At 39.9% G+C, this 13,851-nt stretch overlaps 1 protein-coding gene and 1 pseudogene across 1 annotated transcript in view; both read right to left on the minus strand.

Moving 5' to 3' along the window:
• LOC148355402 (disks large homolog 4-like) overlaps positions 1-13,851 on the minus strand; it is a 177,580-nt gene that overhangs the window by 80,033 nt on the left and 83,696 nt on the right. The window contains exon 5 of the mRNA XM_088350535.1: positions 5,821-5,874. Coding sequence (XP_088206661.1) covers positions 5,821-5,874 — 54 coding nt within the window. The remainder of the gene's footprint in view (positions 1-5,820; positions 5,875-13,851) is intronic.
• On the minus strand, positions 11,274-11,363 carry LOC148355403 (U2 spliceosomal RNA; annotated as a pseudogene).

A 13,851-nucleotide genomic window follows, 5' to 3' on the forward strand; every position in this document is an offset into this window, starting at 1 on the left:
TACCCCGTTAACATTCCCAAAGCTTGCAAAGAAGCAAATACGTGTCGAGAACACGTGCGGATGCGGTGTCCGTACGATGTCACTCAAATGCATCGTTCCAAATATCATTCGGAAGGTTAAAGTCTTGGGATTCAAGAAATGCCAACCATTCCTTAGTTTCTATTTTCTTTTTCGCTCACAACTTTACTGTGCATATGACAATAAACACTTGGAATTGAGTTTAATTTAAAAATAGACACTCCATTCCATCCATTATCTGCACCGCTTATCACAGAAACATCGAGTTCAGTCTGAAACAAGATACAGGGAAAATATATAGCCTGAGTAGCTCACCGAAGTCGTTGCGTTCAATAATAAGGTGCAGCCGTGGTCCTCTTATATCCATGAGTGTAGTAAATCCAGGAGAATAAAATATTTACAAATATAGAATAGTGAAAAATGCTTTCTGTATGCCGACAACCACGTGCTATACACATTCATCTTTTTCGGCCAATTGCAGGCTTTGTTTTGCCGTTTGAGCCTATGCCAGCCTGTAAATGATAAAAAGGATCCGCCCCTTGACGTCCGAAAAACTTTAGCCAATAGTGATCGATTCAAATGATGATTGACACATTGGTTAGCCAATGAAACCCCGGTAAATAAATCCCAGCATACACCGCGGACTACTTGGCGTTCGGGGGAAAATCTAGTCGGCGGCGGCAAGTTAGTTGCAAGACTTTGCGACTTAATATTGATCCATAAATAAGACGCACTGTATAATAATGCGCATGGTCAGCTTTTGAAAAAAATAAAGGCTTTTAGGTGCGCCTTATAGTGCGGAAAATACGGTAATAAAATAGCAGACATGTACACCTTATATCATTTTCAATATTTGTTTTCAAATAGATTAGTTTCATCAAATGGTTTTATAAATTCTTACAATTAAAGCAAAATCATTTATTGGATCCCTGTTTTAAGTACTTCATTTGATATTTAGTTTGTATTATTTTTGTAGTATTACTGTACTATTATCGTAGTATTTCATAGCAGTTCTTCTGTATTAGTATTTTTGTAGTATTTGTGTGGTATTTTTTTTACTATCACTGTAGTGGTATTTCTATTGTATTATCCCTTAGTATTGTAGTATTTCTATATTAATTTGTAATATAACTGTTGTTGATTTTTTGCATGATTTACGTGGTAATGTTTGTGTAGTAGTATTTTTGTAATATAGTTTTATTGTAGTAGTATTCATGTAGGATTTCTGTAGCACTTCTATTTATTTTTAGAATGAGAGCAAAATAATATATTACAGGGTTCCTACAGCTTAAGGCAAGTTAAATTCAAGTATTTTTAAGTCTTTTCAAATTAAATTTAAGACTACGTCAAAAAATATATGTATATATTACTTACACACAATAAATCTTGCCTAATTACCCGGCAGAGCTTTTAGACATGGCGAAAAATTTGTGTATTATGGGTAGATGGAAGACATGTATCTGCTCTGAAAGGCCTGACTGAAACCACATCACCGTTTTGCTAGTTCCATTATTGTGGTCAAGCCATGTTGCCACCAAAGTAAATCAGTAAATTATTAAAAAAGAAAATAAATAAATGTTACAAAATCTTTTCAGTAAAAAAAATAGAAATGTGATTAATGAGTTTTTTTAAGACTTTCGAAAATTGACATTTTAATGCCGATTTATTTTTAGAATAATGGATTCAAGACTTTTTAGGATCAGCGAGAACCCAATATTAGGTCAATTTTTTAGGCAGTAATTTTCAACATTTAATTTTGGAGCATTTCTGTAGAAGTATTTTTGTAATAGACACACAACGGGACAATGGGGACAACTGGCCTCATTAAAAAACATATTTATAAGTAGTACTTTAATTGGTATTGCAATTAAATATTGCCATTTTTTTTTTACAATTTGTATTTAACGGGGCGCATGTGGCTGGCGGGTTGTAGTTTGCACACATTTGCACGACAACAAAGTGTTGAGCAGGGCCCCAAGAGACCAGGTAAAAGTCAAACTCTATCTGCCATTTGATCAGATAACATTATTTAATTTTACCACATATTATTGAAGTACTGTCTGTGATCTATGTCTCGTGAAATTAGATTCCATCTTTACACCAAATTTAATTAGTGTCAAAATTACCTGAATATAAATTTAACCTATATTATTTATGGTTGAAAAATAATAATTAAGTGCAAAGTGCTGTATAAGTATTAAAATCAGTTCAAACCAAAGGAAAAAAACACAAATTAATCAGGGCCACAATTATTCAAATTTTATACCACACTGCAACATTCTGTGAAATCTAACTAGAGAAGCTCTTGGGCACTGTTTCTTTGCATCATTTTATATTGTATTTCAGGATGGTCCGCGTCTTGGACCTGCAGTAAATCTCTAAGTATATAAAAAAAACACAAGTGAGTCTCTAGGTCATCTCAATCAAAAGTTATGATATTTAAAATAAATGTGAAACAAGGGCTCTGACTGACCGCTAGAGGCCAGAAAGGATATACAGACGCTCCCCTACTTACGACCACTCGACTTATGAAAAACAGTAGATACGATATTTTTTTTCAGGATGTCGAAAAACATCTGGACATTCTTGTAAGTTATATTTTGTATTGTGTGCACCTTTTTCCGAGTACAGGACATTACTGTAGTTCTTCTTTCGGCCGCTACCGGCCTGTGGCGCTGTGGGAGGTCACCCAGCATCCACTCCAAAGAAGAAATCCGCTTCCTCTTCCTAGTTCATGTGTAAACATTCTATACTGTATCTCCAGCACGCTAAGAACTTTGATATATTGTTTAATATCTTGTGTATCCATTCTATAAGGTTGGTGTAAAGTGTAAAGAAGAGGCGAGACGTTTTTTTTTTTTAAATAAATGTGGAGTAGGAAAGCTTGATGCGGTTGAGAAAATGGTTAGATCGCTTTTTTTCGGCCACTTTCTACCATGGATGATGAAGTAACCTAACTCTTGAAGCCCATCTTCCATAAGTAAGTTAAACTTAACTTAATTTATGTTTATAGAACATATTTTATGAAATGTTTAGTTTTTAGTACAAAACAATATAGGTTACTTATACAAAGCTTAAACATACTTATATAAACCTGAAACATACAAAATATAGCACTGAAGCAACTTACAAACTAATTAAACTTACGAACGATCGTCCGGAACCTACCTCGTTCGTAAGTAGGGCAGCGTCTGTACTCGCAGCTTTAGAGGGCCCAGCATAGTAGTTTGATCAGTTGTAATCTATCATTATTGGCCATGCACAGCTAAAACATTTTTGTGTACCGGTAAAACAAATGAGGCAAACACTTTATCTTTTTCATAGCGCCTACTTGTGTTAGTATAACATGGTGAGTTGGTTCTGGTGTGAAAGGCCATTCACACTAATGCGTTATGCTTAAAAAAGATCCCTTGTCATCCATGATTATAAGATGTAGGGTGGGCTACTAAGGTATGCAGAATGATAAAGCATTATACTGATAAACTACGGTAAGCTAAAGTTTATATTCTTAAACTGATCCAGCCCGCCTGAGAACAGAAAGTCTGGAGACCAAAACTGAGTTTGACATCCTCGTTCTAGTTATTTGAAAAAGTGTCAAGTGAAATTGGATTGTAACTGCTAAGTGAAATGTCGTGAAAAAATGGTTATCCCTTTGGATTTCCAGGCAGTCAATCAGGGATTACTATCGGAGTAATTAAATAACAATGACACAGATTTTCTGTGGCAGGTGGCTTTGAGTAAAATCACATCTGGGTTTATATCACTCTGGATTAAGCGTATAACAATCGTTTCCCTTCTGTAAAAAATAAACTTGAACAGTTAATCAAAATCAAATAAATGTCATATGTCATTTTCAAATCACAATCGTTGCAATTCTGGCTTGATGCACATGATGATCGACAGACTGTCATAAAACCGTTAGCACGTAATAATCATGGCTGCAAAATGGTGTATGTAATTGAGTCCTGGACAACTAAGCAGCCCTTATTAAGCCGAGTGAGGGTGGTCCACTTCTCACCAGTATACAGCAGAGATCTCAAACTCATGGCCCGAGGTCCAATCGCGGCATGCGTGACGATGGTTTGAGCCCCCCCGCCTTAATATAAATGAAATGAACTGATCTGCATTTATATAGCGCTTTTCAAGTCAATGACTTCCCAAAGCACTTTACATTGTGCTTCACATTTCCCAATAGCGGCCGTGATCTGTGCAGCCATTTAAGGCGCTAACCTGCTTATTGGGGGTATTGGGGGTTCAGTGTCTTACCCAAGGACACTTCGACATGTAACACGGACAAGCCGGGATTCGAACTGGGATCCCTTAATCCTAAAACGATCGCTCTACCTCCTGAGCTACTGCCGCCCCAATATAAAGGTTATAACGTCCGGGCAGCTCATGCAAGCTTGATATGAATAATACCTCCATGCTAACTACTTAGGCAGTGCTCGAGATTAAAAACAATTAACTTGCAAATGGAGCCAAAATCACAATGCGTGCAGGATTAAACACACATAAATATCTATCTATCTGTCTACCCTGGTCATATCTCTCAAAAACAAAAACATAGAAAATAAAAAAAGGGAAAAAGTAGCAAAAACACAAAATATCTTTGGACCATGGAGCATATAGATGTATATAAAATATATATTATCTGGCAAAACATGAGGTTCATCAGAAGTGTGTTCTAAATGCGGTATTTGAAAGTCAGTGTACTTGTCTGGCCGCTCCAATTGAATGTATGGACCGAGACAGACAGACAGAGAAAGTGAAAGACAGATATGGACAGAGAGACATGTATGGAAAGAGACAGAGAGGAAGAGGCAATGAGAAACAAACACGAGGAGAGAGAGAGAGAGAGAAAGCGAGGGATGGAAAAACAGAGTAAGGGAGGAACGGAGAAAGATGAGACAGATAAAGAGTGAGAACGTGAGAGTGAGAGAGAAATACAGAGGAAAGCAGCAAGATACAGAGAGAAGGGGAGACAACGAGAGACAAGCACAGGGAGAGAGTTAGAAAGAAAGAGGAGGAGAGCAGATGGAAAGACAGGGAGGGACAGAGAAAGAGAGACAGAAAAATGGAGAGAATGAGTGAGAGGGAGCGACAGAGAAATAGGGAGAGCACAAGGCATAGACACAGAGGAGAGAGCAAGAGATGGACATAAGGAGAGAAAGTGATAGAGGGAGGGAGGGAGAGACGGAGACAAGGAGGAACAGGGAAAGAGAATGAGGGAAAGAGAGAAAATTGAGAGAATTAGAAAGAAAGACAAAAAAAAGTGGGAGAGAATAAGACATAGCCAGGAAGAGAGAGTGAGGGACAGACATGAGAGCTAGAGATAGAGAGAAGCAGAGGCATGAACAGATACAGAGAATGAGGCCGAGACAATGGCCAATAAGTTACTGTTCTTTAATTTCCAAACCCTATAGGGCAGGTCTGATTTTGTAACCTCGTGGATTTAATAAAAAGGGCTCAGGGTAGGACTTTTTGAACATACAGTATTTGGAATTTGGCAAAGTGAGGATTACTTGTGCAGTCCTCTTCTGCTCTCCTTGCAAGTATAAAATTAATTGTTGTATCCTCTCCTCATTTTGGGGGTCTACTTTTCAAAACTACACTTATTCATTCCAGTGGAAGTGTTCATACCTATTTCTGTCTGACTGATCACATGTTAAAAATGTCGACAAAAATTGTTCAAAGCTCATATCGTTAGAAAATGATATAATGAAATTGTGAATATGTTTAATTGCTGTTAAAAGTGTCAATAAAAATTGTTCAAACTAAAAAAAAATATGACTCCATACTCACATACGGGGTTGCGTCCGCACTTTCTGTGTTGACCAGTAATGGAGGCGGGTTGGCCTGCAAACAGAACAAAGGTAATGATGCACTTCGGAAATATCATACAAATATTCCGTTTACAGAAAAGACAACAACAGTAAGAGTAAAATTTCCTTTCACTCAATGCAAACACTCATAAAGCTGTAATAAGAACTTACACGTCTCATGTTTTGGTACAGCATGCCGAGTACATCTGCTACAGATTACCACAATGAAGCGACTGCATGCACAACATGACATACTGCACATCCCCTACAATACACAAAACTAATGTCCTTCTAAAATACAAAACATCATTTAGGAAGACTACTCCACCATCAAATAATGACCATTCAAATGATTATAATTTACAGGCACCTTTACAATATCGCTCTCCACTTCATTCTTTGCAGACTGACATAGTGCATAGTAGGCTGGTACAAACAACATCAGGGAGTCAATAAGTTGCCTATCCTCTGGTAGATGTCCCCTACAAATATTTATCAGGAAAAAAACACTATCATATAGACACAAGCTTTCCTTTGTATTCACTAAGACTTATCTAATCTATCATTTTTCATGTCTTAGACACACAATTTCACAACCAAATTTTGCCTCTCCCGTTTTCCATAATTCCAATCTTATACAGACAATATTCATTAAAGCAGGTGTAGAAGTCCTCTTCAAGAAAACCCACTTCCACTAGCAATGCTGAGGTCCTCTGCCAGAAAACACACCTCCACTAGCCAGCAAATGAAAAATCAAACACAAAAATGTGAAGCTAAGTACTTCTCCAGCATCCCAACAATGCTCGAAACCTAATGAACTGTCCACCCGGCTTCTATGCAGACCCAAGCAGGAATAGCATCTACAGTATCCCTCAATCTCAATTTTGATCAACCATCACATCACTTGATCTTCTTTCTCATTCGCTTTTCTGTATCATCACTCCATCCCCCCATCCTTAAACCACGTGTCCATTTTTCACCCATGCTGAATGGATGCTTGATCCCACATGGGAACCAAAAAAAAAGAGGATCAGAGAGATTAGTCGCATGGTGGGAGGAGTCAACTCAATAACAGCAATGAGGAGCAGAAGGTCTAGATGTACATGACAACAGGATGCATAAAATCACAAAAAGATTATGGGAATGATATACATACATGTAAATTATATATATTGTACACGCACACACATATATTTTGGGTACCGTATTTTGCGCACTGTAAGGCGCACCCCGAAAAAATAGTTTTTGGTCCTATTTTTGACATACATAAGACGCACCGGATTATAAGGCGCTACAATGGGAACGTCGACAAAACAGTCAGATAGTTCAGTCCAACTTTTTACCCCCTTAACATTCCCAAAGCTTGCAAAGACGCAAATACGTGTCGAGAACACGTGCGGATGCGGTGTCCGTACGATGTCACTCAAATGCATCGTTCCATCATTCGGAAGGTTAAAGTCTTGGGATTCAAGAAATGCCAACCATTCCTTAGTTTCTATTTTCTTTTTCGCTCGCAACTTTACTGTGCATATGACAATAAACACTTGGAATTGAGTTTAATTTAAAAATAGACACTCCATTCCATCCATTATCTGCACCGCTTATCACAGAAACATCGAGTTCAGTCTGAAACAAGATACAGGGACAATATAAAACCCGGAGTAGCTCACCGAAGTCGTTGTGTTCATAATAATGTGCAGCCAATGTCCTCTTATATCCGTGAGTTTAGTAAATCCAGGAGAATACAATATTTACAGACACAGAATAGAAAAAAATGCTTTCTCTATGCCGTCAGCCACGTGCTATACACATTCATCTTTTTGGGCCAATTGCAGGCTTTGTTTCGCCGTTTAAGCCAATGCCAGCCTGTAAATGATAAAAAGAATCCGCCCCTTGACCTCCGAATAACTTTAGCCAATAGTGATCGATTCAAATAATGATTGACACATTGGTTAGCCAATGAAACGCCGGTAAATAAATCCCAGCATACACCGCGTACTACTTGGCGTTCGGGGGAAAATCTAGTCGGCGGCTGCAAGTTAGTTGGAAAACTTTGCAATTTTAAAATTGATCCATACATGTAAATTATATATATTGTAAAAACACAGACAATATATTTAAATAAGATATTCCAATAAATAGTGCGGAAAATACGGTAAATTTGTTGGTGAATAAAGCGCTCGTCTGGGGATCAAGAGATCGCAGGTTCGAATCCGGGCTCCTCCATGTTACATGTCGAAGCGTCCTTGGGAAAGAAACTGAACCCCTAATGCCCCCAATAAGCAGGTTAGCGCCTTACATGGCTGCACGACCGCTATTGGGAAATGTGAAGCACATTGTAAAACGCTTTGGGAAGTCTTCATTGACTTAAAAAGCGCTACATAAATGCAGATCATTTCATTGGGTGGCAGTGGTTTAGGAGGTAGAGCGCTTGTCTTGGGATCAAGAGATCAGAGTTTGAATCCCTACTGATCTGCCACTGAAAGCTTGGCCTCCTCGTTGGATTTTCCCTCCTCCAAGCTCGGCCCGAAACCTGCTGTGAAATTTCCAAGTCCAACTTTGGACTCTTTATGATTTGCACAGATGTAACTTCCTTCCTCATGAAGCCATGCACGTGATTCCGCTCAAGTCAGGCGAACGCCACGGCTTTAATTGAAGAAATAACCATAGTAACTGTGCCGACATGTGGGGGTTCGAACTTGTCGAAGTGTCCTTGGGTAAGACACTGAACCCCTAACACCCCCAATAAGCAGGTTAGTGCCTTACATGGCTGCAAGGCCGCTATTGGGAAATGTGAAGCACAATGTAAAGCGCTTTGGGAAGTCTTGACTTGAAAAGCGCTATATAAATGCAGATCATTTCATTTTCATTTCATGATGGTGTACAACAGTAAATTTGACCATCAGACGCTAATTTTAGTAACAGCTTCTAAACTGAACATTTGCGTTAACTTACTGTCTAAGTACAAGTCTTTAATCCCTAGCTGATTTTGTTGGTTTCCCCACTAACGAAGACATGGTCATTCTAATCTTTTAACGATAGATGCATTGCAGCATGGAGAGACAAAACAACAAAAAAGAAAACACAGACAATATATTTAAATAAGATATTCCAATTAACTGGTACATTACTGAGGAAATAAGTATTTGATCCCACTAGCAGTTAATACTTGGTGACAGAGCCTTTGTTTACAAGCACGGAGGTTGGACATTTGTGGTTAGCACACAAGCCAGGGGATACTTTGGTCCACTCTTCTTTGCAGTTCCTCTCTGAATCATTAATGTTGGTGGGCTGTCACTTTCCAACTCAGACCTTCATCTCCCTCCATAGATCTTCAATTGAATCAAGGCCTGGAGATTGGCTGGGCCACTCTGTGACCTTAATATGCTTCTTCTTGGTTGCCTTTGCTGTATGCGTGTGGTCATTGTCATGTTGGAAGACCCAACCTTGGCCTATTTTCAGCCTTCTGGCAGAGGGGAGGTGATTGTCCCTCAGAACTGCACAGTAGATGGCTCCATCTATCTTCCTACTGAGAAGATGAAGTAGTCCTCTTACGTTGGCAGAGAAACTCCCCCAAAACATCAGGTCTCTAGATCCTTGCTTGACGGTGGGCACAGTATTCTTGGGGTCAAAGGCAGCATTTTTCTTCCTCCACACATGATGGTTTGAGTTTGGACCAAATAGTTGAATTTTGGTCTCGTCTAATCACAGAACCATCTTCCTATCACTCTGTGCAAATTTTAGTGATTATTGGCATACTTTAGGCGGGCTGCCACATGTGCCTTCTTAAGCAGGGGTACCTTTCCATTGCGGGGCAATTTTTCACCAATTCCTGTTGAGAGGTTGCAGGACCATTTCTCACAGTTCTCATGATCATTGCCACCCCACCAGGAGAAATGTTGTTTGGAGCACCGGGCTGAGGTGTATTGATGGTCATTTGATACTTTTTACAACAATGGTTGTGAATTTAATTCGTAATATCTAGCTCTGTTTTTGTAGCCCATTGCAGATTTGTGCATTTAAGGAATCCTTTCTCTGAGGTCTTGAGAGAACTCTTTGGTCTTACGCATGTTGAAGAGTTTGGAATTTGTCCGATGTTTTTCATATGAAATGAAATGATCTGCATTTATACTGTATAGCGCTTCTCAAGTCAAGACTTCCCAAAGCGCTTTACAATGTGCTTCACATTTCCCAATAGCGGCCGTGCAGCCATGTAAGGCGCTAACCTGCTTATTGGGGGCATTAGTGGTTCAGTGTCTTACCCAAGGACACTTCGACATGTAACACGGAGGAGCCGGGATTCATAAAGAAGATTGGTAGGTACCGGTGTTTAGAATTCAGTTGACCAGGAGTGTCTAACTGGTCTCTGGAAGCTAGATTCCCAATACATACAAGAGCAAGGTTAGGAAACCTTTTTGACCGAAAGAAATGCAAAAATATTATGATTTTTTTGGAGAGAGAGAGCCATACTACATATTTTAAGACAAAATTCTACAAAACTGCCAAACCCGCTCTCCAGATAAAAGCTAATTAGTCAGCACATTTTATTTCACTCCGTGGTGTTAGTTGACAAAATCAATGAAATAAGAATAATGCCAGAGTCTGTGTCCCATATCAATATAAACATATCAATGACGTGTCCAGCATGGTCGCCGTGGCGACCGGCTGGCCCCGCCCCCTGGGCACCGGCTGTTGTAAATCAGCTAATTTGCGTGTGTGCTACTTAAGGGTGGGTTGTGGGTATTGCGGGGGCTGGTTCATTGCATTTTCTGTCTGCATTTTCCGTTCTGTTTTGCTCTGTCCTGTTTTGTTTGATTCGGAGGAAACCTGTGTTTTCACGTTTTGAGTAAAAGCCTGTTTTTGTTCTGTTTTGTCCCTGAGTTTTGGACGACTTTTATTTTGCAAAATAAAAGTTTTGATCGTCAACGCAGATGAGTTCTCCCTTCCTGCCTCCTGCCTCCGTTCTGGTCCGGTCTCCTCGTGACAATCACTTAAAATTGGTCTGCCAAGAGAAAATATTTTGCAGATGACACATCTTTCAAGCTCAAAGTTGCCCATCGTGCTACAATTGACGGAAATTGAGCTGTTAGCCGAACATTCAGTGTACCAGAGACGAATGTTAGAGAATGGATGAAACAGAAAGTCGTCCTGAAAGATATAAATACAACCCTTTGGTGTGTCTTAAGATGAATCAGACTTTGAAGAACGTTAAATAAATATTGTAGCTGTTATTTTGGTAAAGTGTTCATAGTCCACGTTGTCAATGAATGGGGTTTTTAAGGGTTATTGTTCTATCTTCGTTATTCATTATCCATTATCCGTTATCGGTCAGTTCATAATACGCTACAAAGCCTAGGAGCCGGGACACTTACTCTCAGCCAAAAGGCCAAGCTAAGGTCCTAGCTCTAAAGCCTTGCTGCGATCATTGCGAATGCACCGTTCCCGGAGGTACTGCAATACCGGGCCGATGCGTGGAGTGGACAGAGCAAGCTCTTATTCCATCTCCGGATTGCAAAAATCAAAGATCATGGAAGGCCAAGCGCACCAAATCCTCTCTATTAAACTTCTAGGATGATTTAAATCATGGCTGCCTGTATTCAACAATGTTTGTCACTTACAATGCTTAGATAGGATGGTTAAGACTGCCAACACAAGTTATTTTAGTCAAAGGTCAAGAGTGTATTAAGATAATTCAAGTTATTACAGTAATAAAAATGCATCGTAAACCTTAGATGAAAACAAATCTGAATGTATGTGACGACAAAGAGCGTGTGTACAACACTTGAAGAATGCACACCTTTAAATACATTCATTCGTTCATTCATAACATTTTGCATGTCATTTTTATGCATTCATATTAATTACTGCAGTCAAATTTCACAGAAATATGTGTGTTAAAAGTAATACGAACATGGACTTTCATGTACAGTGGAACCTCGGTTTTCGAACGCCTCTCAGTTCGAACAAATCGGAGTCCGACCAAAAATTTCGAGATAGTCTTGCTTCGCTGTTCGGTCAAAAAAATCGGAGTTTGAACGCCGGTAATGCGTGAGTGCGTACGCTAGGGTGCCATGCTGAGCGGCGTACGGGTGTAGATCGCTCTTTTTGTGACCAACTCTTATCGCATGCGGACGTGCTTCGTTTTGCTTTCGCTTTTAATATAGGTGTACCAAGTGTTTTAGCCCCCAATTATGCCTCAGAAGAAAGTCAGTGCAAGCAGCAAAGTTGCTACAGGTGAAAAAGGAAAGTAGTGCGTACAAGTAATGCATTTAAGAAAGAAATAATAGCAAAATATGAAGGAGGTGTGCGAGAGTCTGATCTTGCCTGCGCCTTCTGCTGACCACCACAACGGTAAGAAATCCTATTCATGATTCTTTTCTTTATTCTTTTTTTTATTTTTACACGTTCATTTTAGCGTAATCTTTCGTACAGAAGATTACGATAACGCAAACGTACGATTAGCCTGGGTTAGCTTTATGTTTATGTTAAACATTCAAGGTAAACATTCAGGGTGTTGGAACGGAGCCCAACATTCAGGGTGTTGGAACGGAGCCCCCTTTCCAATGAACCACTCACCACTTGTTGTGGAGACCCGGGTGCTAAATGACTTGTAAACGACCTGATTTTTTTTATTTTTACACGTTCACGTTAGCGTAATCTTTCGTACGGAAGATTACGATAACGCGAACGTACGATTAGCCTGGGTTAGCTTTATATTTACGTTAAACATTCAAGGTAAACATTCAGGGTGTTGGAACGGATTAAAACGATTTACATTATTTTTAATGGGAAAAATGATTTCGGTGATCGAACAAATCGGTTTTCGAGAACCGAGGTTCCACTGTATACTGTATCCTCTTGGATAACTGTGCTTCCTCAAACCTAATTTGCCTTCCAAGTTAATCAGGTAGAGTTTGACAGTAATAAAATTATAACTGCTGAGCTAATCACATTATTGAAGACTCAGGCCCGTCCCATCTGAGGTCTTAGCAACAGAAAAGTGTTTGTGATTTAGTAAATACTACCTTGTTAACTTATCTTTGGTATTCCCTCGGGAGAAAACATGTCACTGCATCAATCACTGCGGGCTCAACTGCATTACAGTACAAAGTACTGTACTCGCTCTGGCTCCTAAATGCCGCTTTTGCCTACTCTACTTGCAAAGAACATGATCTTTATCAAACCCAATCCCCAGAATGCAATTTGGATGTTTTTAGAATAAGGGAGGAAAACAGAGAGCCCGGAGCAAACCCACACAGGCACAGGGAGAAAATGCAAACCCCGCACAGGGAGGCTGGTAGGAGGAAATGACCCCGTGTCCGGTGAACTGTAGGGATGGCATGCTAACCACTCAACCACTGTCCACCACAAAATAGCCCAAAATGATAATAATACAAGTTTCGAAGATACATTTTCACTTGTTAAGATGAATACTTCTCAACCTACCTGCACATGAGCTTGAATTTGTGGAAACTGGTGTAAGTGAGAGGGCGCCTCCAAAGGGCAGAAATTCCACATGTAGGAATCATTGGGCCATGGTGTATTTGCAGCCTTTGTGTTTGTTTTGCTCTTTGAGGGACTCTTTGTCACAGTGTCGCAGAAGTTTGGGAAATTTCCTCTGGAAGTCCTGTTGGCCAAATGTGTGGGCAAAGTGCTCCACCCACAACTGGGCAGGACTGAACATAACGGTATTTGTGGCGAGTGAAATGGATGGATAGAAAGTGACTGTGAGCAGTGCGGCAGAGGGGGAGGATATTGATGCTGGTACTCTTGGAACAATGCATTTTTTGAATGCGTCTCGGCTAGCTGCTGCTGATGGTAGTGGTAGAGCTGATGCGATGATGGGGAGGAAACGGGTCGACCTGGTGAGGTTGGTTGGTGCAACTGTTGCTGGCTTGGAGAACAATGCTTCAGTTGGCGATAGCTTGGCGAGAGGCAGATTTGATTGTGGCTTGTCGAGTGGAGCAAATGATTTGGTGACGGTGGCAGCAAATGATAGTTTTGTAATGGT

This window comes from Urocampus carinirostris, chromosome 12, assembly GCF_059441175.1.
Source record: "Urocampus carinirostris isolate Australia breed hairy pipefish chromosome 12, RoL_Ucar_1.0, whole genome shotgun sequence".
NCBI lineage: Eukaryota > Metazoa > Chordata > Actinopteri > Syngnathiformes > Syngnathidae > Urocampus > Urocampus carinirostris.